The sequence below is a fragment of the Odocoileus virginianus genome, chromosome 20, assembly GCF_023699985.2.
Source record: "Odocoileus virginianus isolate 20LAN1187 ecotype Illinois chromosome 20, Ovbor_1.2, whole genome shotgun sequence".
Classification (NCBI taxonomy): Eukaryota; Metazoa; Chordata; class Mammalia; order Artiodactyla; family Cervidae; genus Odocoileus; species Odocoileus virginianus.
The window spans coordinates 10,804,303-10,830,455 of NC_069693.1; the positions used below are offsets into that span (position 1 = coordinate 10,804,303).

The following is a 26,153-nucleotide window of genomic DNA, read 5'->3' on the forward strand; positions in this document are numbered from 1 at the left end:
GGCCGGGTCATCCCGGAGGAGAAGCCAGGGAGCGCGCTGCCCAGCGGCCCCTTTAATCGGGGCCGCGCGCCAGCCGGCCCGCGCGCTCTCGCCGCCGTCGCCCGGCCGGAGTGGGAGCGGGAGCGGAACCCGGGCCGGGGCCGGGGCCGGAGCGGGTGGAATGGAGCCCCCGCGCGCGCCCGCTCTGCGCCGCCTGCTGCCGCCGCTGCTGCTCCTGCTGCTGCCGCTGCCCCCCCGCGCCCGGGCCAAGTACGTGCGGGGCAACCTCAGCTCCAAGGAGGTGAGCGCGCCCGGCCCTCCCCTGCCACCCGCCGGGCCCCCGAGGGACCCGAGGGAGAGGAGGGGGAGGTGCCGCCCCGCCCCCTGCCGCCCCTCCCGGAAGGTTCCTGAGAGCCTGGGGGCGTGGGGCCAGGGGCGATGAGGGACTGGGTCTGGCTTGAGGCTGCGGGGGCCCCGGGGGTAGAGAGGAGCCTCAGGAATTGTAGGGGGGACATTGAGGTCAGAGTTGGGCGAGGAGGGGGGCGGGGTTGGGAGAGTCAGAGTTTGGGGTGGGGGTGGGGGACGCCGAGGTGGTGCTGAAGGGACAGCACTTTTCACTGCAGGAGAGCCTGAGTTCACATTCCTGCTCAGGACCCGGAGGGGGCCGTTTGGAATACTCCCCAGCATCTGATGGGCTCTGGGACCACTGTGTGTGTGTGTGTCTTTGTGTGTCTGTGACAAAAGATGTCCAGTGTGTGTGTGTGTGTGTGTGTGTGTGTCTGTATGTATGTATGTATGTCTGTCTGTGACAAAAGATGTCCAGGATGGGGATCTGGCCCTCCAGGCTTTCTCTGGCACCTGGGAAATGGGAGAAGTGTTTGAAAGTAGGGGAAGAAACTTGGGGGACATCCAAAGCAGGAATCCTGGAACCAAGGTGAAAGGATAACAGAAGAATTTTGGAGGTGACCTGGTCCCCTTTATGCTTCTTAGGAAACCAGGAACTCCAGGGTAGGGAGGAAAAGTTGAGAGGGGGACTATGGAATCAAGGAGAGTTCTCAAGGGGCTCAGAAGGTCTGAGTGGGCCCCTTTTCCAGGACTGGGTGTTCCTGACGAGATTTTGCTTCCTCTCGGATTACGGCCGACTAGACTTCCGTTTCCGATACCCTGAGGTGAGCCTTCCCCAACCACTCACCATGCTGAGGCTGGACACCCCCTTGGCCTCCCAAGGCAAGGGCTACCCCAGCTCCCCACCCCCCCCCCCCCCATTTCTGGGTCTGCAGGCCAAGTGCTGTCAGAACATCCTCCTCTATTTCGATGACCCATCCCAGTGGCCAGCCGTGTACAAGGCAGGGGACAAGGTGAAGTCTGTGAGGAAGGTGGAGGGGAGGGGGGAGAAGGTTGAAGCTGGCCAAGGAGTGACCGCATCCCTGCCCTCGCCTAGGACTGCCTGGCCAAGGAGTCAGTGATCAGGCCAGAGAACAACCAGGTCATCAACCTCACTACCCAGTATGCCTGGTCAGGCTGTCAGGTATGGGCCCGGCCTGGGGGAATGGGCAGGTGCTGAAGGTCCAGGTCCAGGCAGGCTTCAGCCTTTGCATTTCTCCTCAGGTGGTGTCAGAGGAGGGAACTCGCTACCTGAGCTGTTCCAGTGGCCGCAGCTTCCGCTCAGTTCGTGAAAGGTGGTGGTACATTGCGCTCAGCAAGTGTGGCGTAAGTGACTGGGGCCTTCTCCTCCTTGCCTTCCTGCCAACCCCCTCCCTGTGCAGGGCTGCGCCCACCTCCCTTCCTTAGGCCTCCACACTCCCCATAGGGAGATGGGCTGCAGCTGGAGTATGACATGGTCCTCACCAACGGCAAATCCTTCTGGACACGGCATTTCTCTGCTGATGAGTTTGGTGAGCCCGTGGGGACCCAGTATCTCGGTGGAAACCTAGAACTGGGAGCCTGTTGAGGGAAGACCCCTCCTGACTGCAGGATTTTCTCCTTCCACCAAATTGGCAGGGATCCTGGAGACGGATGTGACTTTCCTCCTCATCTTCATCCTCATCTTCCTCCTCTCCTGTTACTTTGGATGTGAGTCTGGCCCATGGTGGGGGCGGAGTGAGGGGGGAGAAGGAAGATGGGGGAGGGGGGACAGGGTGGAGGACAGCCAACCTGTCTGTGTACAGCTTTCCTTTACCCCCCTCCTAGATTTGCTGAAAGGTCGTCAGCTGCTACACACGACTTATAAAATGTTCATGGCTGCAGCAGGAGTGGAGGGTAAGGTTTAGAGTATCTTAACTTTTAAGTTCTATGAGAGGAGGAGCTTAGGGCTCAGATACCTAGGCCTAAGAAAGGAAGGGCTGGGGGCTTGGATTCTTAGGTCTGAGGGAGGAGGAGCTGGGGACTGGATTCCTGGGTCTCAGAGAGGAGGGTCTGGGGGTCTGGATTCCTGGGTCTGAGGGAGGAGGGGCTGGGGGCCTGGACTCCTGGGTCCGAGGGAGGAGGGGCTGGGGGTTGGACCCCTGGGTCTGAGGGAGGAAGGGCTGGGGGTTGTACCCCTGGGTCTGAGGAAGGAGGGGCTGGGGGCCTGGACTTCAGAGTATCCCAGGAGGTCAGCAGGAGTAGAGAGTCTAAATCCTGATGGGGATGAGCGAAGGGCTCTGGTCATCTGGATCACAGTGCTGGGGAAGAGTGATGCTCTAAAGCCGGTGTCTGTCCTTTCCTCTCGCTGCCTGTCCTCCCCTCAGTCCTGAGCCTCCTATTTTTCTGCATCTACTGGGGCCAGTATGCCACGGATGGCATTGGCAATGAGAGTCTGAAGATCCTGGGTGAGAAAAAAGTGGGCCCGGGAGGGTGTGGGGCTCCTCCCCCAGCCCAAACCCTGCATCTGAGCTGCCCTCTCCTCCTTCTACCAGCCAAGCTGCTCTTCTCCTCCAGCTTCCTCATCTTCCTGCTGATGCTGATCCTTCTGGGGAAGGGATTCACGGTGACACGGTGCCCACGCTGGGGCGGGAGGGAGCACGGCGGGGATGGGGTGGCTGGGCAGGGGGGCAGGGCAGAGATTGGGTTGGGGGAGGGGGTGGCTACCCCCTCCTCTCTGACGGCTCCCACCCCTGCTGTCTCCCCTCATGGCCTGCCGCCAGGGGCCGCATCAGCCACTCAGGCTCGGTGAAGTTGTCTGTCTACATGACCCTGTACACCCTCACCCACGTGGCGCTGCTCATCTACGAGGCCGAGGTGCGTCCCCTCAAAGCTCAGGCTTTGCTCCATCCTCCCCATGCCCCGAAGCTTTTAGTGGCCTCTTCCACCTGTCTGCTAGTCTTCTTCCTGGCTCTCTCTCCCCCACTCTGTGGTTTTCCGCCTTCCCATCTGTCTCCATAAGTGCATTCCCGTCTTTCTACGTGGCTCTCTTCCTCCTCCCTCTGTCTCTCGCTGTCTGTCACATTTCATGCTCAGTGTCATGACTAAGTTCAGGAGTCACACAGACCTGGAGTCCACTCTGGCTTTCCCATTTCCCAGCTGGTTGACCTTGACTGATGCCCACCCCACCCCCAGATCTGCTGCTGCTTCTGTAAAATGAGGAGGGTCTTACCTACCCTAGGGAACTTCTCTAAGGCTTTATATATCACCTTGACTTTAGCCGAAAGGCTTCCTGCTTAGCCTCAGTTTTCCCCTTCTGTAAAATGGGGTGAAAATAAGACCTGCTTCATCAACTTGGTGCAAACAGAAAAACTTACACTTGGTGGTGTTCAGCTCTGTGCTGAGCCATGGTAGCAGAGATAGTTTCTATCTTTTCACTTTCTCTGCGTCTATCCTTTCATCTCCATCTCTCATTCTCCTACTGCTTCTGTCCTGATCAAGTACCTCTGTGCCCTTAAGGGTATTTGAGGGTGGGATCTGGGGTCCCTGTGAGGAGGGCCAAAGGCCAGGGCTGTAACTGACCCTCTCCCTTGGGTCCAGTTCTTTGACCCGGGCCAGGTCCTGTACACCTATGAGTCGCCAGCGGGCTACGGGCTCATTGGGCTGCAGGTGGCGGCCTACGTGTGGTTCTCCTATGCTGTGCTCGTCTCCTTGCGCCACTTCCCGGAGAAGCAGCCCTTTTACGTGCCCTTCTTTGCTGCCTACACCCTCTGGTGAGATGTGCTGGGCCCCCAACCTGTCCATGCCTTCCCTGGCTCCCCAGAAATGGCTGTCTTCAACTCAGACCCTCTTCTGGGAGGCAGATGGACTTTAAGTTAGGCAGCTGTCACCAGAGTCTGCCACTTACTCACTGTGTAACCTGGAAACGATTCCTTCCCCAAAGTGAAAAAAATATAAAAGCCTCAGGTTGCCTGCCCAGAAAGAGGGATTATCCGGAGTATCTCCTGCAAATGGGTGTCTTGAGAGTGCGTAGGACAACAGATGAGGGCTTTGAGTGTGGCACAAAGTAAATGTCCAACAAAAAGTAGTTGTGATTCTCTTCATTTAATATAGCATAGCAGTAAAGTTATGGGCTTCCCAGGTGGCGCAAGTGGTAAAGAACCCGCCTGCCAGAGCAGGAGATGTAAGAGACACGGGTGTGATCCCTGGGTTGGGAAGATTCCCCTGGAGGAGGAAATGGCAACCCACTCCAGTATTATTGCCTGGAGAATCCCATGGACAGAGGAGCCTAGTGGGCTACACAGTCCAGAAGGTCGCGGAGTCGGACGCGACTGAAACAACTTAGCACACACACAAAGCAGTAAAGTAGGTGGATTCTTTTAAATGACTTATTTTCTCATATATGCATTTTAAATATTTATTTACTTATTTGGTTGCACTGGGTCTTAGTTTAGGCATGTGGGATCATTGTTGCAGCATGTGAACTCTTAATTGCAGCATGTGGGACCTAGTTCCCTGACCAGGGATCAAACTCAGGATTGGGAGTGTGGAATCTTAGCCACAGGACCACCAGGGAAGTCCCAAGTAGGCGGATTCTAAGCCAGATTACCTGGATTTAGATCCCAGTTCTAAAGCTTGTGGGGCTTCCCTGGTGGCTCAGATGGTAAAGAATCTGCCTGCAATGCAGCAGGAGACCTGGGTTTGATCCCTGGTTTGGGAAGATTCCCCCGGAGAAGGGAATGGAAACCCACTCCAATATTCTTTTTTTTTTTTTCTTTCCACTCCAGTATTCTTGCCTGGCAGGCTACAGTCCATGGGGTTGCAAAGTGTCGGACATGACTGAGCGACTAACAGTTTTACTTCACTTTCTAAAGCTTGTAAACTGTGTGACATTACACACATCAATTAAATTCTCTCTGCCTCAGTTTCCTCATCTGTTTAATAGGGACAGAAATTGTACTTGCCTCATAGAGTCACTGTGAGAGTTATATAAGTGTGTATTCATGAAATGCTTAGTAACAGGTCCGGCATGCAGTAAGTCCTTAATTGTTATCATATGTTAATTCAGTCATCAAACATCTGTTGATTTCCTCCCAGGTGCCAGAATTTGTGGTGGGGGTAGAACTGAGTTAAATTCAACCTACTGCTTGCCCACCCCCCTCACCACATTTCCCAGGCCAGTGGGATTCCTGTCTCCTTTTAACCTCTGGCTTCTGAGGGTCACACTGGCTTCCCTCCAGTTTGGGACCCACTTGGGGCCTGTGTGTGTGTGTGTACATAGCAGGGGATTCGGGGCCATGGGGTGGGGTGGAAGGCAGGGATGGTGTCTCTACAGACCCACTGCCTCCCCTTCAGGTTCTTTGCAGTTCCGGTCATGGCCCTGATCGCCAACTTCGGGATCCCCAAGTGGGCCCGGGAGAAGATTGTCAATGGAATCCAGTTGGGGATTCATCTGTATGCCCACGGCGTGTTCCTGGTGAGGCTGGACCTCCGGGGTGGGAGGGGGTGGGAAACCAGCGGGTGGAGGATACATGAGGCTGTCCACCCCTGAGCTGTCTGAGTTTCTGTTCTGAGCGCTTGATCCATTTCCTTCAATTCATCCTTTAGGCATTCAACACACGCTTACTGAGAGCCTGCTGGGTCCTTGCAGGCTGTTCCATTGTATCCCCCAGAGTCCACCCTCTTCTATTCCTCTCTCCTACTTTTGTGTCCTGGGCTCTTCCCCCAGCCCTACTCTATTTGCCCCATCCCCATTTCCATCCTGACCCTGGGTCCCCAGACTCTCACTTTCCCCTTCTGTATCCCCACTGCCTTCCCTAAGCCCCTTGGTCTCAACTCCCTGGCAGCCCCCTCACATCCTCCCATCTCTGCCACTCCATCACAGCCCAAGCCACTGGGTTGGGTCAAGCTGGGGCTCCAGGGGGCCTAGATCTGAATGGCAGCAGGGGTTACCAGCACCAAATCTCTTCTTTGCGCTGGTTTACATCCTATCTGGCTTTCTGGGAGACAGTCCAGTCCGTCTGTTCATTCATTCTTCCATCCATCCATCAACCATTTAGTGGGCACCTTTCTCAAACCAGCCTCTGTTTCATGCTGGGAACACCCATATGCCTTTATTTCTGCTGTCTTGTTTACTTGGCAGAGCAACCCCAGGGCGGGATGGATAATAGTCATTGAAACCACTATGCAGAGAGGGGAGCTAAAACCCAGAGAGGGGAGGTGACCTGCCAGGCTCCGTGGCCATTGGTGGGGGTGGTGGGGTTCTCTAGCAGACCGAAGATCTGGCATAAGTGGGAACCAGACAGGGAAATAGGCGTTGCTGATGGTCCCAGCTCCTGACTTGAGGGGTCCACCATGTATTCTTTGTTGGGAATATACTCAGCCACTGAGGGAGGGGGCCAGGTTCCCCATGGTCTACCCTGGAACCCGACTTAGTTACAGACTCACTTTCCTGGGATGGTTCCTCTTGAGGCTCTGCAGGAAGTCACAGAGGGACAGAGAGAGGCGAAATGCTGAGAACCCACCATATGCCAGGGCTTCCCAGGTGGTGCTAGCAGTAAAGAGCCTGCCTGCCAATGCAGGAGACCTAAGAGACGCAGATTTGATCCCTGGGTTGGAAGGATCCCCTGGGGGAGGACATGGCAATCCACTCCAGTACTCTTGCCTGGAGAATCCCATGGATAGAGACTGGCAGGCTGCAGTCCATAGAGTCACACACAGTCAGACACAACTGAAGCGATTTAGTGCACATGCACACACCATGTGCTAGGGTCTGCACCAGCGGTTTTCATTTCCACCCTCTCTTCATCTTTTCATGTAGGCACTGCAACTCCTTTTGTGCAGTGAGGTTCTGGGAGTTTATTTATTTATTTATTTATTTGGTTCTGGGAGTTTAATCAGCGTGCCCCAGAACCCATACTCAGTGAACTGTGGGGCCAGGAGGTGGGGTGTGGGCTCAGAACACCGGACACAGTGCCCTTTCTGCTATATTTCACTTTCGACCAGTTTCCTTCCTAAAAATGCTCACATTAGCTCAGCACAGCTCTGCCACGGGCAGGCATTCCACTGCTCTGGTTTCAGCTCCTTGTTCACTTACTCAGCAACAACCTTGCAGGGACTGAGCTGGGCTCCCGCGTGCAGTGCTAAGGTCACCCCAGTCCCTGCCCTTGTGGCCTGCCAGCTAATTCCGGAGACATCTCTACATTTAACCATTATGTATTGAGAGCTATAAGCTATGTGTCAGGCACTGTTCTAGAAGATGTTGGGGATTCAGCGGGGAAAAGAGCCATCAAGTACCTGCTCTCAAGGAGTTAACATTCTAGAGTCTGTCAGTTGCTCTTCAATTAAATTTTCTGTTTATGAAAATATTCTACCACCTGTGCTGTCTCATACAATAGCTACTAACCCCATGTGGCTACTGAACACTTAAATGTGGCCAGTGTGACTGAGAAATAAAAGTTTTAGTTTAATTTTGGTTATTTTAAATTAGCCACATATAGCTAGTAACTATTGTACTAGATGGGCTTCCTAGGTGGTACTAGTGGTAAAGAACCTGCCTGCCAGTGCAGACCTAAGAGACCCAGGTTCAACTCTTTGAGTGGGGAAGATTGCCTGGAGGAGGTCACAGCAACACACTCCAGTAGTCTTGCCTGAAGAATCCCATGGAGAGAGGGCCCTGGCCGGCTAAGTCCATGGGGTCGAAAAGAGTTGGACACGACTGAAGTGATTTAGCACACCCACATCCTACTAGATATCATAGGATGCTGCAGCTTAACCATTCAGTGATAACTGGGAGCGCAGGGCTTTGACTGAGGAAGCGCCTGCAGAGTAGTAAAGTGGTGACGGACTGCAAGTTAGAGCCCAGGACATTGTGAGAGCCCAGAGGAGGTGCCAAATCCAGTTCAAGGGTTCAGAGAAGCGGGGGTATCAAGTGAACGGGGGAGTCCTTAGGGCTCCTGTTTATGAAGGCTGCCTGGGGCCTGGACAGCCCTTCTCCAACCTGCGCCTGCCCTTCGTCCCAGATCATGACACGCCCTTCAGCGGCCAACAAGAACTTCCCATACCACGTGCGCACGTCGCAGATCGCCTCCGCTGGAGCCCCGGGCCCTGGAGGCAGCCAGTCCGCAGACAAGGCCTTCCCGCAGCACGTCTATGGGAATGTTACGTTCATCAGCGACTCGGTGCCCAACTTCACGGAGCTCTTCTCCATACCCCCGCCCGCCTCCTGCGTAAGCCCCGCGCCCCCGGCGCCCGAGGAGCTGCTGGCGCCGCCCCTGGAGTACCTGACCCCGCTCCCTGCCCCTCCACCGCCCTCCACGCCCAGGCGCCTGAGCCCACCCCCTGCCTTTCGCAGCCCCCGCGCCCCCACGCCGCGCCGCGACCGTCCCCCGGCGCCCGCGCCCACCTTGCCAGACTGGGTCCTGGCGCTGTTGCGTACGCCCCCTCAGACACCCCGCGCGGTGCCCCCGCCGCCGCTGGCCTTCCGCGGTTCTCCCCCACCTCCCCGGCCACCGCCGGAGTTCGCCCGGCGCACCCCGACGCCCCCGCTTGAGTACCTGGCCCCACTGCCCAGGCGCCCCTAACTGACCCCTGCGCCCACACCTCGGGAGGGGGGATCATCGCGGGGAGGGGGACGGGCCTTCGGGGCCGCATTTGCCCCTCCTTGGGTCCAGGACGGCCTCTGATCCTGACCCCCCTCCCAGGCCGGGAAGCAGGTGGAGGAGACAGCGGTGGCGGCGGCGGCGGCCCCGAGGGGCCGCGTGGTGACCATGGCCGAGCCGGGCGCGGCCTCCCCGCCCCCTTCCTCTCGGTTCCCCAAGGCGGCCGACCCAAGCTGGGATGGCCCGACGCCGCCCTACCAGCCGCTCGTGCCCCAGACAGCGGCGCCGCACACCGGCTTCACCGAGTACTTCAGCATGCACACGGCCGGGGGCACCGCACCCCCGGTCTGAGCACCCCTGCCCGCCCCTGCCCCATGGGCCGCGCGCCGGGCCCCGGCCGGGCTCCAGATCCCCTCTCTAACTCGGCCCCAGGGTCTGTCGTCCCCGGCCTTGCCAAACCTCCCCACCCCGCGCGCCCAGGTAGGGGTGTGTAGTGTCCCGCTCCCGCCCAGTCCCCCTTTGACTCGTGCCAAACGGTCCCGCGGGAGCCGCTCTCCCCGTCCCCTCCCTCAGCCCCTGCCCCGAGCGGCACCGGATTCTGGGCTCCCGCTGTTCCGTGACCTCCGGCCCCCTGGCCCCCTCCGAGACCTCTGACCCCGCCGGACCCCGGAACACCAGTGACCATCGCCGGGACCCTGCCTGAGGCTCTCCAGGAATCTGCGACCCCGAGCCACTCACTGCTCCCAGGACAGATATTGTGAAGCTACTCTCGACTCTGAAACCTTCCCCTGGATCTCTGTGACCTCGGACCCGTACTCTGCCCCCCCCCCCCCCCCATCTCCATCCCGGAGGCCCTCCCTCAGGTCCTTGGCAGAAAGACTTTTTCCCCTTCTTGCCAAAATAAAGAGGATTCGTTGAGTTTTTATCTTTAAGATGGGCTCTTTTACATCTTGATAGTGCTCAGAGACCGTGCTGAACACGAACCATTCCAGGCTCGGGACCTCAGTGTGCCCAACTGTGAAATGGTATCTTGTGAGGGACCTGCATAACCTGACCTTTTGTTGACCCATAATCGGAGAGCCCTGAAGGTATGAATCATCATCTAGCAGAGTTCTCTTACTGTACAGCTTTATTTTTACCTTCTCTGCCCCAGTTATAGGTAGAAGCGCCCTCCAGTGGCCGTTGCTTTGCTCAGCCACCTGCACCGGGAGTTCGGGTTAAGATTTTAGCACCGCGCATGTGTAATTCTCACTTCACCGGCCGAGGCGGTCACTGCTGCGCCTGCGTCTAGGAACAAATGGGCGGGGAAGTTTCCGGAAGTCTCCCTTTGTGGAGCGGTGGAGTTGGGTGCTCTGCAGTCCTCCCAGGGCCGCTCTGACCTGCGTCTCTGCAACTTCTCGCCTCCTCTTTATTTTCTCTTCCACAGCGGCCGCTAGGCCCCCGCCCTCTCTCCCTCCCAGCGGGTCTTCCCTTGGCCGCTCTGGCCCTAGCGTCCCCTCGTCTCTCTGATCTGGCTCATCCGGCTCGGACGGGAGTCGCGGGTGGGTGAGCAAGCGAGTTCGTCTGTGGGGTCCAGGCCTGAGCCCCTGAAGACTGACTCTGCCCCGGGCACCCGCTCGCGCCCCGCCCCTGACTGGAGGGTTCTCTCCCGGAGGACTCTCCAGTCCAGGACGTGCCCGCATCCTTGATGTAGGCCCCCGCCGAACTGTACACCCCTTCGCCCACTGGGGACCCTAGTGGTCTATAAGGTCCGTTTCGGCCTGCAGCGGCCCTCGACTGTAACTGCTGGACATCGTTTATGGGGTCAGCTAGCCTATGGGGGCCCATGTCTACAAGGGACTCCCATGGCCCCTAAGGGTCCGCCCCGTCCATAACGACCCCCATTACAGGGTTTTCCATGGGTCTGTAAGGCCCACCCCTCCATCTCCAGAGCCCGGCGACAGCGGCTGTCCCAGCGGCTCCTGGACCCCGCTGGTCTACAAGGCCATGTCCCATCCATAGAGGTCTGCAGGGCTTCAAACGGGGTGGAAGGCCCTCTCCGGGGCTTTACGACCCGTCAGTACGGGAGGAGGCGGCGATGGCCCTGGGCCGGGCTCTGGCTGCGGCGCTGGCTATATCATTGGCCGTGCTGGGGCCACTGTCCCCTGGATCCCAGGCAGGGGACTGCAAGGGCCAGCGGCAAGTGTTGCGGGAGGCTCCAGGCTTCGTGACAGATGGTGCGGGCAACTACAGCGTCAATGGCAATTGCGAATGGCTCATCGAGGGTGAGTGGGGCCGCGTGGGTCACACACCCGCTGGTGCGCTAATTCATTCATTTGTGCCCTCATTCATCCACTGACCACGTTCCCAGAACCCATTCTGGTGTAGGCCCTTTGCTCTGAAATGCAGCCAACCTGGGCCCTGCCTTGGAAGGCCTTGAAGTCTGGTCTGGGAATTGCACCCAGACCAGATGGACAATTACAAGCCACAGCATCAGTGCGGACTGTTCTGAGTAATCCTTGGATACTTAGGGGCTACTCTGGTGGTCCAGCAATTAAGACTCAGTGCTTCAACTGCAGGGGACGTGAGTTCAATCTCTGGTGGTGACTAGGATCCTGCATGCCGCTTGATGTGATCAAAAAAGTAAAAATAAATTAAAAAAAAATTTTTAAGCTTCATTTAAAAAGAAGTTGTTGGAAACTCAGGCTTTGAGCCCAGCCACCTGGCTTCAAATTTGGGTTCCGCTTCTTCCTAGCTTTGTGAATTTGGGCAGGTGGCTTCCTTTCTCTAAGATTTGGCTTTCCCTCCCTGCTTGTGGTGATAGTAATAGTACTCACCTCATAGGGCTATTGCAATTAAATGAGAACAGGTATACTGTGCCTGGTACATAGTAAATACCCAATAAATGGTCTTAGGATTATTAGTGTTGTTCTTTTTAAAGTACTTCAATGAAAGCAGTTTTTCAGTCATTCATGTACCAGGTATTGTCTTTGCCACTGAGATTCAGCAGAGAGACCCATGAGCCTCAGCACTCTGTGATGACTTGGGGCTTGGAATCTAGTGGGGGAGGCAAACACATTAATAGTCCATCCTGGTGTGGTCGGGGCTGTGATGGAGGAACCCCACGGACCTGGGGGTGCCCAGAGGAGGTACCTGATTCTGTGGGGTGAGTAGGAGCAGAGAAGTCTTCCTGGAGGAGGAGATGTCTGAGCTGAGGACTAAAGACCTATGGGAATCAGCCAGGAGGAGGAGAAAAGCATTCAGGAAGAGGAAATAGCCTGTGCAAAGGCCCCATCTTTACCGTTCTGGGCTCCCAGTCTAGTGGGGGAAACAAACCCACTCCTAGGGAGTGAGAACCTCAGAGATGGCATCTGACTTAGCCTGGGCTATGCCTGAGACCAGAGGCATATGTAGGAGAGAGCAAAAGGGCATTCCAGGTAAGGAGAATAGCCCGTGCAAAGGCCCGGAAATAAGAGTGTATGATGCTTTTGTGTGTGTGAGTCCCACTCTTTGGGACCCCATGGACTGTAGCCTGCTAGGCTCCTCTGTCCGTGGAATTCTCCAGGCAAGACTACTGCAGTGGGTATTCCCTTCTCCAGGGGAGTCTTCCCGACCAAGGGATTGAACCCAGGTCTGCATTGCAGGCAGATTCTTCAAGATATCTATATGTTAGGACACAGAGTCCAAGAAGACAGTGAGCCAGAGGCTGGAGGCTTGGGAGGAACCAGAAGGTGTAGGATGTGGTAATTTTGAGCTGTGCTCTGAGGACCATAAGGAGGTGGAGGAGCAATCTAAGGCAGTGGCTAGAGAAGTCCAGGAAGGCCTCCCTTGGCAGCAAATGAGGAGCTGGCCTTCACGGAGAGGTGGGAGTCCCCCAGAGGAGATCCTGGGCAAAGACCAGAGGTGTGACAGGGCCTGGGTCGTGCCAGACCTCCTTTTGCAGGCTTTGGAGCTTGGTCTTTATCTGGGGACACAGTTTGTCCATGGAAGGTTTTGAACAGGGAAAGTCATGATCCAGTTTATGGTTTAGAAGATCTTTGGCTGTTGTGTGGGGTATGGGTGAAGCATGTTTCTTGGGGTTGAGTGTGTCTGTCCCGAATGTGGGGGCCATCCTCATCTAGGGGTTGAGAAGAGAATGGGAAGTGTGTGTATGCATTGGGGATGTAAATTGTTCTCTGGCTTTGAAGAGCTCCAGCCTGCTTGGGGATGGTAAGGCCAGACACAGACATTCAGCCTCCAGTGTGCCCAGGGCTGAGACGGAAAGAGGTGCCTGGTTGGGTAGATGGGCCTGGAGAAGTGAAAAGACTCTGCTGGGAGTCACAGAGGGGCAGCCACTGAGCAGGGTTCTGAAACATGCACTGGAGTGTTGTTCAATCTCTAAGTCTGGTCTGACTCTCTGCGACCCATGGACTACAGCACACCAGGCTTCCCTGTCTTTCACTATCTCCTGGAGTTTGCTCAAACTCATGTCCATCTAGTTGGTGATGCCATCCAACCATCTCATCCTCTGTCACCCCCGTCTCCTCCTGCCCTGAAGCTTTTCCAGCATCATCAGGGTCTTTTTCAGTGAGTCAGCTCTTCGGACTTGGTGGCCAAAGTATTGGAGCTTCAACTTCAGCATCAATCCTTCCAGCGAATATTCAGGGTAGGAGTGTACCGGGTGAGAAAAGGGAATAGCCCTGTGAAGACAAAAGAGGGGCTGGTGGGGCTTCCCTTGTGGTCCAGCGGTTAAGTCTCCACTGCAGGGGACATGGGTTTTTGATCCCTAGTTGGGAAACTAAGATCCCATGTGCTGCCAGAAAAATAAAACGGAGGACTGGTGGGTCTCAGAACCCTGTCTCAGCTAATCTGATCTGGCTGAACTGTTGGCTGGGAAGAGCAAAGCAGGCCAGAAACAGGGAAGGAAAGGCCCTGAATGTCACACTGAACAGCGTGACTTTTCTCTGGGGATTGGTGGGGAGCCAGAGGAGGATTTTGAGCAGGAGTTGGGTATCACTGTCAGGCTGGGTAAGGGGCAGACTGGAGACTTGGTGTGCTTGTCTTGTGGGAAGTGATGAGTTCTGAATTGGGGCAGGAACTAAGTGGGTGGAGAGGCATGGAGAATGCTGAAAGACGTGTGATGTTTCACACATGAGACCTGGGGACCAGTTGGCTGGATGTTGGGGTAAGGAGGTGTCTGGGAGACTTCTGGATTCCTCCTTGAGGTCCTATCCTTCCCAGTGTCTGTCACCACTAAGAACCAACATGTTCCCCCATCTATTAAAAAATAAGCAAATGACGCACTTACTTTTTCTTTTTTAAACCATGTTCACACTTCATTGGGCCCAGTGCTCATAAGGATTCATAACATCCTTATGAATAAGAGGCATTAAGCCTTTGAAAAGCAGGAGCATTTGGGCTCAGATCTCTGTCCAGCATGGTCTGGGGATTAGGCCCCTGTTGGATGGAAACAGAAGGACTTGGACTCAGGGAGGAACTTCAGGAAGGCAGATGGTGAGCCGGCGGCCTCTGGCAGACACTTGGCAAAGATGTGTTTGTTGTGATTCTAGGGACAGAGCTTTAAAGTGTGGTTGAGGCTGGTAAGATTCTGGGAGGTCTGGTTGCCCGGCCTGGCTGAATGGTTCTTCTCCGTTCTCCAGACCACAGCTCGGGGTCTCTGTGTGATGTTCTTGGGGGCTCTGGCCAGAGCCAGAAGGGGAGGTGCCAGCTTCGGTATTCTGTCTGGTGCATTTCTTCCTTCCTTCATCCAGTGTTTCCTGAGCCTTTGCTCAGCACCAGGCCCTGTGCTGGGCAGAATCGGGGAGGGACCCACAAGATGAGTAGACCCAGGCCCTGTCCTGTGGGCTGCCTCGGTTGCAGGGAGACTGACTTGGACACAGATGGTCCTGGCCCAGAGAAATGGAGGTTGTATTGGAAAGTGAGAACCTGGAGGGACCCCTCACCCAGCCAGGGGGCATCAGGGAAGGCTTCCTGGAGAAGGTGGGGAAGTGTGCTGGCAGGAAGGGAGAACATGCTCAAGACAGAGAGGAGCTTGTGCAAAGGCCCAGCTCCTGATTGAACTGTAAGCCGTGGGGAGATGTGGGGCAGGTTGAGACTCCAAACCCCCAGTTAGGGAGCTGAACTTTTTCCTAGAGATGGTGGGGAATCACTGAGGGCTTTTGAGCAGGGGAGGGTAAGGACCAGAGGTTGAGCCAGGGGGATCCTTCAGGGAGCCATGTCAGGGGAAGACAGGAGGCCAGGAAGGAGGCCTGCTCTGGCATGTTGGAGTCACCATCTGGGATCGTCACACCAGCCTTGAGTGAGAATCATCTCCAAATTACATCAAGGAAACTGAGGCCCCGAGAGCCCCAGGAACTAGTGAAGGGTGGATGAGCACCTCCAGTGCGCAGACAGGTGTAGTGAGGAGCATGGGAAAGGGGCTGGTCCTCCAGCAGGTCCGAGCAGAGCTGGAACCTAGGTTTCCTAGTTGCCCCAGCCCACAAGACCTCCCTGAGCCCCTAGTGAGAGACATGGGGTGAGAGAACCTTCTGGAACCAGACAGAGAGCAAGAATGGTGACAGTGCCAGGAGTAGTGGCATTATGAAGTGTGAGGCCCCATCATAAATCAGCACTTAAGGTGCCTTATCTGTTACGGCATCCCGTGTGGTCAGTCATCTGAACAGTCTGGGCCAGGCACCCAGGATGCTCCCTCACGGGTGGGCAGTTGATGGCAGCTGGCGGCTCAGCTTGGACTGACAGCTGGGATACCCACACATGGCCCCTCCACGTGATGCTGGCTTTTCATAGCATGACAGCTGGGTTCTGAGAAGGCATATTCTACGAGGCCCAGGTAAAAGTGACAGGCTTCCTCTGATCTAGCCTTGAGAGTCCCAGAGCCTCACATCTGCTGTTGTGCACTGGCCAAGCTAGTCTCTTCCCAGATACAGGGGGTCAGGAATCAGCCCTTATTTCTCTCTCTTTTTTTTTTAATTTTTAAAAATTTACTTGTTTATTGGTTGCACTGGGTGTTCATTGCTTTGCATGGGCTTTCTCTAGTTGCGGCAAGTGGTGCTCCTCTAGTTAAGACGTGTGGGCTTCTCATTCCGGTGACTTGTTGTGGAGCATGGGCTCCGGAGTGCAGGCTCAGTTGCTCCGTAGCATGTGGAATCTTCCCAGACCAGGGATTGAACTTGTGTCCCCTGCATTGGCAGGTGGATACGTATCCACTATACCACTGGCGAAGTCCAGCCCTCATCCCTTGATGGGAGGAGTGACCAAGAAGTTTGCATTGACCACAGTGATTATATCCCTGTTTTACGGATGAGGAAACAGATCTAGAGAGGTCTGGTGACTTACCCAATGTCACACAACTTACTAGTGGCTAGTAAGTGGCAGAGCCAAGATTTGTGCCCAGTCAGTCTGGCTCCAGAAGCTGTGCCCTTAGCTAGTACAGTACACAGAGAGAAGAGACCCTGGGTCAGGGCAGAGAGGAGCTGTGGTGCTCCAGGGTTTGGTCTTTGCCCAGGGGGAAGAAACAGGCCTCTTCCCTTAGAGCTCCTTGAGCCTGGAACTCAGGATGCCCACAGAGGCCCTTTTCCATCTGGGAGTTTGCCTTCTGCTAGGGCGTGAACCCTGACCTTCAGGCTTAGGCGTGACCAAGGCTCAAGAATAAATGGGAACAGTTCTTTGTGACCACTGGGATGGGGTTCCTCTCTGCACTCCAATTTTCCCATCTGAATGATAGGGGGTGTTTGGCCTGATCTCAGGAGCCCTTCCCCTGATACTGTCCTTTCTTTGAGCTTCTGTCCCTCTTGCTATTGCAGCCCCATCCTCCCTGGGCTGGGAGCCTGGGAGTCCCTTGAAGCCAAAGCCCAGGCCTGACTTATCTTTGGGCCCAGCATCGTGAGGAGCAGGGCTTGGTGTTTGTGGGTGGGCTGCGTGGAGGCAGGAAGGGGAGGGCCCATGTCTGAGCCCGGCCTCCCTGTTCTCACCGCTCAGCCCCGAGCTCCCAGCACCGGATCCTGCTGGACTTCCTTTTCCTGGACACAGAATGCACTTATGACTACCTGTTCGTGTATGACGGTGACTCCCCCCGCGGGCCCCTGCTGGCCAGTCTGAGTGGGAGCACACGGCCTCCGCCCATCGAGGCTTCCTCGGGCAAGGTTGGTGGGGCTGGGCTGCGGGGCCATGGCTGGAGGAGCCAAGCGAAGTGTGTAGGACATGGGGGTAGACACACAGAGGGAAACACGGGGCCAGGGCACTCGGCACCCATCGGAAGGATACAGGGGCAAAGAAAGGTGGAGAGAGACAAACACAGGAGATGGGGTGCCCCAGGGTGGGGGGTGCAGGAGCAGACCCCGTCCGTGCTGCCCCAGAGCCCCTTACCCCATGCCTGCAGATGCTGCTGCACCTCTTCAGTGATGCCAACTACAACCTGCTGGGCTTCAACGCCTCCTTCCGCTTCTCCCTTTGCCCGGGTGGCTGCCACAGCCACGGGCAGTGCCAGCCTCCAGGGCTGTGTGTCTGCGAGCCGGGCTGGGGGGGCTCCGACTGCGGCCTGCAGGAGTGTTCAGCCTACTGCGGCAGCCACGGCACCTGCGCCTCGGTGAGCCTGTCCCCCTGGACCCCGGCCTGTGGCCACACCTTCCACCCCCACCTCCTGGCTCTGACTCTGCTCCTGCGGGAGACAGCCCCTGCCAGCCTGCCCTCCCCCACGATGCTGACCCCACCCCGGGACCCTGCTCCCTCCTACAGAACTCCCCACTCCCCCACCTATGACTCCATCCCACTCCACCGGGGGCCCTTCCTTGGCCTGAACCCACTCCCAGCCTCACCTATAACCCACCTGTCACATGTGAACTCACCTTCCTTCCTCTTGCCAGGCCTGACTCCACCCTCCCACTCCCACCCCTCCACTCTGTCTGGCTTGGGCCCCCAGCTGTGACTTCTGACTTTTTTTTTCCCCAAGTCTTTATTGAATTTGTTACAATATTGCTTGTTTCATGTTTTGGTTTTTTTGGCTGGGAGGCACCCCTGCATTGGAAGGTGAAATCTTAACCACTAGGCTGCCAGGGACATCCCATGACTTCTGACCTTTGACCACTGACCCAGTGCCTGAGCCATGCATGTCCAGCTCTGGGACTGGATCAGCTTCGAGCCCTCCCTGCCTTGACCTCCCCGGACCTGAGTTCTTGCAGCCCAGGCCGACCCTGACCTCACCACTGTTTTTTTTTTCTCCAACCTGTCTCTCTGTCCTTGTTTTTCTTTCCGGGTCTTTTTCCTTTTCCTTTCTCTGCTGGTCTGGCTTCTTTTCTCCACTGCTCCGCCTCCCTCTGGGTGTGTCTCCTGTGTCCATCTCTTTCTCCATCTCCTTCCCGTCTCCTTGCCTCTCTGTTTTTCCATCTTCTCCTTTCGTGTTCATCTCTCTCCTCACTTTCTGCTCTGCCTGTGTCACCCTGGCTCTTGTCTCTGGTGCCTGTCTCTGTCTGTCCCTGCCTGTGTGTCCCCCCAGCCCCTGGGACCGTGCCGCTGTGAGCCTGGTTTCCTGGGACGCGCCTGTGACCTGCACCTGTGGGAGAACCAGGGGGCTGGCTGGTGGCACAACGTGAGTGCTGGGGATCCCGCCTTTTCTGCCCGTATCGGGGCAGCCGGGGCCTTCCTGTCCCCACCGGGGCTGCTGGCTGTTTTTGGAGGTGAGCAGATGGCATAGATCTGAGTCTGGGGTCTGGAGGCCTGGCAGCCTGGGCCAGGGCCTGACACTGTCCTCCTCTCCACAGGCCAGGACCTCAACCGCGCCCTGGGTGACCTCGTCCTGTACAACTTCTCTGCCAACACCTGGGAGCGCTGGGACCTGAGCCCTGCCCCGGTATGGCCCCCACCTCTGCCCTGCTTGGGGGAGCCTGTCCACTCTGTCAGAGCCAGCCAGGGCATCCCAGTTGCTGTTCAGTCGCTCGGTTGTGTCTGACTCTTTGCAACCCCATGGACTGCAGCACGCCAGGCTTCCCCGTCCTTCATTATCTCCCGAAATTTGCTCAAACTTACGTCCACTGAGTCGATGCCGCTCCAGAGTGACCCTGTTACCCCGCACACCCCCAGCCCCTGCAGCTTTATGCAGGGTCACCGACCCCTCCCGCTCGTGCTTTTCTTTCTTCTTCCTTTGTCTTCCTTTCTGCGTCTTCCCCTTCTGTTTTTGTCTTTGACTTTGCATCTCTGCTGTTTGGGTCTCTGCGTCTCCTGCTCTCTGGGTTGCATCTGACTCTCCTGGTCTCTGTTGTTTCTCGCTGATAGTTCCTCCTCTTCCTGCCTTTCTCTGCCACCCCTCTCTTTGTACTTGCACGTGTCCATCTCTCGGGGTCTCTCTTCTTTTCTCCCCTGGCATGTGTCTGTCTGTCTCTCCGTCCCGCCCTGTCTCGGCATCTCCATCTGGCTAGCTGTCCCTGTCCTTCTGGGTGGCACCACCTGTTTCCCTCTCCATCTCTGCATCCTGGTCTCTTCCTCACAGGCTGCCCGTCACTCCCACGTGGCTGTGGCCTGGGCTGGCTCCCTGGTGCTGATGGGCGGTGAGCTGGCTGATGGCACCCTCACCAGCGACATCTGGGCCTTTAACCCGATGGGCGGTGGCCGCTGGGAGCTTCTGGCACCACCTGCCTCCAGTCCCTCGGGGCCGCCCGGCCTGGCAGGTCACGCGGCAGCCCTCGTGGACAACACCTGGCTCTATGTGTCTGGTGGCCGCACCCAGCATGACCTCTTCTCCTCTGGCCTCTTCCGTTTCCGCCTCGATGGCACCAGTGGGGGCTATTGGGAGCAGGTGATGCCAGCAGGTGGGCGGCCCCCTGCCGCCACCGGCCATTCCATGGTGTTCCACGCCCCCTCCCGTGCCCTGCTGGTTCATGGTGGACACCGGCCCTCCACTGCCCGGTGAGTGACCTGTCCTCCACCCCCGCCTTGCAGAGCCGGGCCTGGCCCAACACCCCGGGCCTTTAGGCTTTAGCAGTCTTCACCCACTGATAGACTCCTGCGGTCACTCAGTCACCCCTTCCTTTCTTCCTTCACTCATTCATTTGCTCACCCACTCACCCATTCTCTACTCTGTCATCCAATCTCTTGGTCACATGCTTCCCCACACACACCCACTCGCCGATCCATCCTCCTCACCTCTGCATGGTGTCCATCCCTGGCTAGATTATGCAGGGAACCCAGAGATGTGTCGGACTTGGGTCCTGCCTGTGAGTTGTTGCTAGTTCCAAGAGGATAAATATCTAGTAAAGCCAGTCTCAACCCTGGGGGATCACGACTCCTAAGAGCGCAGAGGAGGGAGAGAGGCCCTTCCTGCCCTGAGCCCCCCTCCCACCCCTCCCCGACAGATTCTCTGTGCGGGTCAACTCCACCGAGCTCTTCCATGTGGATCGGCGTGTGTGGACCACCCTGAAGGGCCGGGATGGACTTCAGGGCCCACGGGAGCGAGCCTTTCACACGGCCAGTGTCCTGGGCAACTACATGGTGGTCTATGGTGAGGAGGCTGCCCGTGCCCACCTGCCCGCCTGCCTGCCTGCCAGGGGCCCACATCTGAGCTGAGACCCCCTGCATGGATGCCCTCACCTCCCCCAGGCTGGCCAGCTGTGCCCCTCTCCTTCCCCAGGGGGCAATGTGCATACCCACTACCAGGAGGAAAAGTGCTATGAAGATGGCATCTTCTTCTACCATCTGGGCTGCCATCAGTGGGTGTCAGGGGCCGAGCTGGCCCCTCCGGGAACTCCTGAGGGTGAGTGGCCCCTCTGTTTCTGTCAGGGGCTCCTGAGGGTCACATGTGCCCCCATAGTGATGTGGGCTTTGGGCAAAAACCACCTGGTCCTGTTTGGAGCTGACCTCAGGAGGCATGGCTGCACTGGAGGCAGGACCAGGACATTGCTGTGCAGATGGGAGACATGTTCAGTAGCATCAGATCTGGGTTGCAGTTGAGGTTTTGCCAGTTTTCAGCCGTCCCAAGGAACTGCCTCCAAAGAAGCGCCTTTCTCAAGGTCAGACAGTGGGCAGATGCTGAAGCGAAATGACTGTTCCTCAACAACCTTTTGTGTAAAAGCCATCATTTAATCTCTCTGTACCTCAGCTTCCCCCTCTGAAAACTGTAATAACACTTAAACCTCTGGGCTGTGGTAAGAATAAATTGATAAAGTGAGGAACAAGTGAGCATCGTCCAGGAGGGGCCCCACACACCGTCCTAAGAGCGCAGGGCCAGAGGGCTCACCTGGAGGGCGCGTGGAGAAGCCTTTCAAGCTCAGGAGATCAGGGACAGCTTTGCAAATGGGAAGAAAATCACAGGCCCTCTCTTCAGAAAGATACTTGTGTGCACAAGCTGGGCATATCTTTTCAGCGGGCTCTGGACTTCTCAGAGGCCCATCTGTTCTCCCCACCCTACTGAATAGAAGGGTGAGGATAAAGGACAAGCGTAAGAGAAGGGACAGTAACATTTAAGGGGTGGGCAGGAGGAGGGATCCGTAAGGAACTCTGTTTGACCATCAGAAATAAAGCCTTGGCCCAGCATTGGAGGCCTCCGATCCCAGCCCACCTTTAGGCTCCCTCACTGGATAGACCAGAGTGTGAGGTTTCTGGAGGCCTCTTCTTTCTTTGTAGATTTTGATCCCTGGGCCAGGTCCCCTGAACTTACAGAGCATATAGGTACTCATCAGTCAGGACTCTTGGTTGTAAGTGAGAGAAAGCCTACTGCTTAAGCAAAAAGAAGAATGTCTTGACTCCCTTGAGTGAAAACTGGGGGCAGGCTGGCCTGGATCCAGGTGCTCATGTGATGGCCTCGGCCATGTCTCTCTCCAGTTCTCAGCCTGGTTTCCTTCAGTCTCTGGCAGGTTTGCTTTTGTAGATGGTCACCAGCAGCTCTGCGATTATATTCACCCCTTTTAAAATGCCCGGAGAGGAGACAGATATATACCTATGACTGATTCATATTGATTTATGGCAGAAACCAACACAATATTGTAAAGCAATTATCCTTTAATTTAAAATTTTTTTTTTTTAATGCCTGGGAAGAAGACCGTATCTTTCCCCCAAGAATAGTAGAAATTACGTTCCCTCCCTGAACTAGTCACTGACTCTGATCAGCCTGGGCTCAAGCCCCACTGCTGCCAGAGTCCAGGCCAGCTCCACTTGAGCCTTGGCGAGTGTGAGTGGGAGGGGTGGTTTCCCAGAGGAAATGCAGAGGCTGTCCCTGGGGGAAGGCAGGTGTCGGGCAGATGAGGGCCAGGGAGCCCACCTCAGCTCCCCAAGGGCAAGGTTCCATTTACAGAGGAGGAAACCAGGACTCAGAGAAATCCAGTCTCTCGCCCAAGGTCACACAACTAGTCAGCAGTTGCTCTGTGATTTGAAAGCAAGGAAGTGGTTCAGTTCAGTTCAGTTGCTCAGTCATGTCTGACTCTTTGCGATCCCGTGAACCGCAGCTCACCAGGCCTCCCTGTCCATCACCAACTCCCGGAGTCCACCCAAACCCCTGTAAGGAAGTGGTAGATCCAGGATCTGAACCCAAGTTTTTCTGATCCCAGAGAGCATGCTCTGTCTGAAAGATGACTTGGGCAGTGGTGTGGGAGCTCCAGGAGATGAGAGAACTAGGGCCGGAGCAGGGCCAGGCAGGCTGGCAGCGTTGGACGAGTGGGGTTGAAACATGGGGGTCTCGGGTGGTCCTCTACGCGGGTAACCATGAAGGTGAGAGGGGGAGTTGTGGGTGGTCTCATGTCCTTGAGGGGTCTGTATTCTCCTAGGCCGAGCAGCGCCTCCCAGTGGCCGGTACTCACACGTGGCGGCTGTGCTTGGCGGCAGTGTCCTGTTGGTGGCCGGGGGGTACAGTGGCCGGCCCCGTGGGGACCTGATGGCCTACAAGGTGCCCCCCTTTGTGTTCCAGGCGCCTGCTCCAGACGTGAGCACTGGGGTGACGGAGAGGGTGGCTGGGGAGGAGGTGACCTGGTTCCCATGGTTAAGGGAAGTTGTGCGGGGGTGGGTCCCTGGGAGAAGGGGAAGAGATCCCAAGGGCTGTAATAGGAGGGAGGTCAGACCCCAGGTCCAGGGGAGGAGGAATAGTGGTCCCTGGGGCTGAGGGCAGAGGGGCTGGGGCGAAGTGGACTGGGGGTCCTCAATGTTCTGAGCAGTTGGGGTCCCCTGGGACCATCAAGGTGAGCAGGGGCGTGGGAGGAGGTGCTAGGTCTGAGTGCCCCCTCCTCCCTACCCACTTCTCTGCAGTACCACTTGGACTATTGCTCCATGTATACGGACCACAGCGTCTGCTCCCGAGACCCGGAATGCAGTTGGTGTCAGGGGGCCTGCCAAGCTGCCCCGCCTCCTGGGACTCCCTCGGGGGCTGTGAGTGACTGTCCTTGTCCTCTGTCCCCAGCACAAGACCTGGTCCTCAGTGTCTTTTTCTGCCTAAACCAAGTCGAGACGGACTTTGCTGCGCTTGGGAGACTCATTTTCACACTTGAGATGGGCATTCCTGACCCTTGACCCTTTGACCCTCTTCCCCATCCTTTTGTGCTTCTGACTCTGTCCCGATTCCCCACCTGTGTCCTCTTGATCTTTCTGGTTCCAACTCGGCTCTCAGTTCCTTTCTTCAATTTCCAGACCTTTTTCTGCCCCAAGACTCCTGAATCCCCGGTCCCTTAAGCTCCTGTGGGTGGTGACTGCCATGTATCCCTTCTCTGCAGTGTCCAGCTGCCAGCTGCCTGGGCCTGGGCCGTCTCGTGGGTGACTGCCAGGCCTGCCTGGCGTTCAGCAGCAGCACGGCTCCCCCCCGGGGGCCCGGCGCCCTGGGCTGGTGCGTGCACAATGAGAGCTGCCTCCCTCGGCCTGGTGAGTGTCCAGTGGCAGCGTGGGGAGGGTGGTGGGGGGGCGGCCCAGCACTGCATACCGACTCCCCTCTCCCGACCCTCCTGTCCCCACAGAGCAGGCCCGTTGCCGCGGGGAGCAGATCTCCGGCACCGTGGGCTGGTGGGGGCCCGCTCCTGTCTTTGTGACCTCCCTGGAGGCCTGTGTCACCCAGAGCTTCCTGCCTGGCCTGCACCTGCTCACCTTCCAGCAGCCACCCAACGCCTCCCAGCCTGACAAGGTGGGGAAGCCGGGGTGAGGAGCCCAGCATGGAGTGTCGAAGGGCCTGGTCTTAAGAGTTCTCATTTTTTCAAATGGATCTTTTTTAAGAAATTGTTTTTATTTGTTTATCTTGGGCTTTGGCTGTGCTGGGTCTTCATTGCTGCGTAGGCTTTTCTCTCGTTGCGGAGGGCAGAGGCTGCTCTCGAGTTATGGTGCACAGGCTTCTCACTGTGCTGGCTTCTCTTGTTGAGGAGCACGGGCTCTAGGGCGCATGGGCTTCAGTAGTCGCAGCATGCAGGCTCAGTAATTGCAGCTCTCAGGGTCTAGAGCACAAGCTCAATAGTTGTGGCACAGGGGCTTAGTTGCTCCATGGAACAGGGGGTCTTCCCGGACCAGGGATTGAACCTGTGTCTCCTGCATTGGCAGGTGGATTCTTTACCACTGAAGCCACCAGGGAAGCCCTCAAATGGACCTTTATCACTCTTGTGTTTACCCCTTTAGTCTTCATAGTCAAGGATCTGATTTTCCTTATTGACTTAAATTTTTTTTTTTTTCAAACACCTGTGGTGAGACAACACACAACATAAAATTTACCATTAGTGATATTTAGCACATGCACGATATTGTGCAGCTGTCACCACTCTCTAGTTGGAAAATATTTTTATAACCCCGAGGGGAAGCCCCAGATCCATTAAGGCGTCACTCTCCACTCCTCCCTCCCTTTGGCCTCTGGCAACCACTAACCTTCTTCTGTATCTGGATTTGTTAACCCTGGGTAGGTCGTACAATGGAAGCATATAATCCATGGCCTTTTGTGTGTGGCTTCATCCACTCAGCAAACGTTTTCAAGGCTCATCCGTGTTGTGGCACGTGTCAGACCTTTCTTCCTTTTCTGAAAAATTGTTTGTTTAGTTTTGGTTGTGCTGGGTCTTCGTTGCTGTGGGCGGGCTTTCTCTAGTTGCAGTGAGGGGGATAGTCTTTATTGCAGTGAGGGGGATAGTCTTTATTGCAGTGAGTGGGCGTCTCATTGCAGCGCCTTCTCATTGCAGAGCACAGGCTCGAGGCGCACGGGCCTCAGTAGTTGCCTCATGCAGGCTCAGCAGTTTTGGCGCATTTGTATTTCTTATCTATCCTTCCACAGTTTTCCTATTCAAATATGAGTAAATTGATATTTAATTATTTTTTGTTTCTTGTGGAAAAAGTAACATGTCGTCTACACTGTACTGCCACCTTCCTTTTTTTCTTTGTGTATCCTGGCAAGTGTCCCATAGCAGAAGTTAGGAAACACTCTCTCTCTTTTTAACAGCTTCATAATATTCCATTTACATTCTAATGCTGTAGTGTTCTAGCTTATTTAAACAGTCTCCCATGGGCTTCCCAGGTGACCTAGTGGTAAAGAATCTGCCTGCCAGTGCAGGAGACATAAGAGATACTGGTTTGATCCCTGAATTGGGAAGATCCCCTGGAGAAGGGCATGGCAACCCACTCCAGTATCCTTGCCTAAAGAATCCCATGGACAGAAGAGCCTGTTGGGCTATAGTTCATAGGGTTGCAAAGAGTCAGGCACGACTGAAGCAACTTAGCATGCATGTATCCATGACGAATACTTGGGTTGTTCCCCCCTTTCACATTTATAAAAACACATACTAGCAATAAATCATGTAATATGTCCATTGCTTTGAATGTTGGATCTGGACTCCTTTTTTTTATCTTTTTAACTTATAACTTACATACTGGTTCATTTTACAACAAAGAACAGGATACATAGGGTGAGGTCCTGAAGGGTTCTGATCTTCTGTCCCCACGGAGTTGGGATGAGACATATTCCTGGAACATGAATGTGTTCACTAACCTGTAGCCTGGAAGTTCTCCAAACCCCCTAGTTAAGGGAGCTGGACTTTGAAGGGCTTCAGTGGAAAGATAGGATGTTGAGGAAGAAGCTGCTGAAAGGTCCAGGGCCCTGGAGCTTAATGAGAGGTGGAGATGAGCAGGGGCTGGGAGCCCACTGTCTGCTGTCCGAGTTGGAGCCCAGCTCCCTTCCTAGAGTAATGATGGGTGAGCTGTCTGTCTCCCCTGCACCCCTGATCCTGGCCTCAGTCTCCCATTTAGTAAAACAGAGGAGGAGATTGGGTTGCCTGGTCTCTCCGGCTCAGATGTGGCTGGAGAGGCATGAGGCCCCTGGGGCCGGGC

The 26,153-nt window shown here is 56.0% G+C and overlaps 2 protein-coding genes across 5 annotated transcripts in view; both read left to right on the forward strand.

Moving 5' to 3' along the window:
• Nucleotides 1–9,853, forward strand: TMEM145 (transmembrane protein 145). Of its 3 annotated transcripts, none has more exons than XM_020871115.2 (15): nucleotides 6–280; nucleotides 1,074–1,148; nucleotides 1,260–1,337; nucleotides 1,421–1,507; nucleotides 1,588–1,689; nucleotides 1,790–1,874; nucleotides 1,981–2,052; nucleotides 2,170–2,238; nucleotides 2,709–2,789; nucleotides 2,877–2,955; nucleotides 3,105–3,198; nucleotides 3,922–4,094; nucleotides 5,677–5,797; nucleotides 8,343–8,549; nucleotides 9,495–9,853. In XM_020871115.2, the coding sequence occupies exons 1-15, from the start codon at nucleotides 161–163 to the stop codon at nucleotides 9,573–9,575; spliced, it is 1,524 nt and encodes a 507-aa protein (XP_020726774.1). In that variant the 5' UTR covers nucleotides 6–160; the 3' UTR covers nucleotides 9,576–9,853. The 3 variants fall into 3 exon arrangements, with proteins under 3 accessions (XP_070306912.1, XP_020726774.1, XP_020726773.1); XM_020871114.2 differs by lacking the exon at nucleotides 9,495–9,853 and adding an exon at nucleotides 9,024–9,364 and having other exon boundaries at nucleotides 8–280; XM_070450811.1 differs by lacking the exon at nucleotides 3,922–4,094 and having other exon boundaries at nucleotides 1–280; nucleotides 9,024–9,587.
• Nucleotides 9,854–10,227: 374 nt separating this feature from the next.
• MEGF8 (multiple EGF like domains 8) overlaps nucleotides 10,228–26,153 on the forward strand; it is a 41,175-nt gene continuing 25,249 nt past the window's right edge. The window contains exons 1-12 of one of the 2 annotated variants that reach the window (XM_020871113.2): nucleotides 10,228–11,185; nucleotides 16,878–17,041; nucleotides 17,278–17,484; nucleotides 18,391–18,571; nucleotides 18,656–18,744; nucleotides 19,381–19,796; nucleotides 20,243–20,388; nucleotides 20,518–20,640; nucleotides 22,646–22,800; nucleotides 23,121–23,240; nucleotides 23,582–23,726; nucleotides 23,819–23,982. In XM_020871113.2, coding sequence (XP_020726772.2) covers nucleotides 10,999–11,185; nucleotides 16,878–17,041; nucleotides 17,278–17,484; nucleotides 18,391–18,571; nucleotides 18,656–18,744; nucleotides 19,381–19,796; nucleotides 20,243–20,388; nucleotides 20,518–20,640; nucleotides 22,646–22,800; nucleotides 23,121–23,240; nucleotides 23,582–23,726; nucleotides 23,819–23,982 — 2,097 coding nt within the window. In that variant the 5' untranslated portion in view covers nucleotides 10,228–10,998. Of the gene's footprint in view, nucleotides 11,186–16,877; nucleotides 17,042–17,277; nucleotides 17,485–18,390; nucleotides 18,572–18,655; nucleotides 18,745–19,380; nucleotides 19,797–20,242; nucleotides 20,389–20,486; nucleotides 20,641–22,645; nucleotides 22,801–23,120; nucleotides 23,241–23,581; nucleotides 23,727–23,818; nucleotides 23,983–26,153 lie in introns of those variants that run through there. The other variant, XM_070450810.1, reaches the window with a different exon arrangement.

What these genes read in the sequence shown, in the direction of transcription:
- TMEM145 (XM_020871114.2), top strand. Translation starts at nt 161, where the DNA reads ATGGAGCCCCCGCGCGCGCCCGCTCTGCGCCGCCTGCTGCCGCCGCTG. An exon ending in ATGCCTGGTCAGGCTGTCAG is followed by an intron (nt 1,508 to 1,587) that starts GTATGGGCCCGG and finishes ATTTCTCCTCAG; the next exon opens with GTGGTGTCAGAGGAGGGAAC. An exon ending in GGCTGCAGCAGGAGTGGAGG is followed by an intron (nt 2,239 to 2,708) that starts GTAAGGTTTAGA and finishes TCCTCCCCTCAG; the next exon opens with TCCTGAGCCTCCTATTTTTC.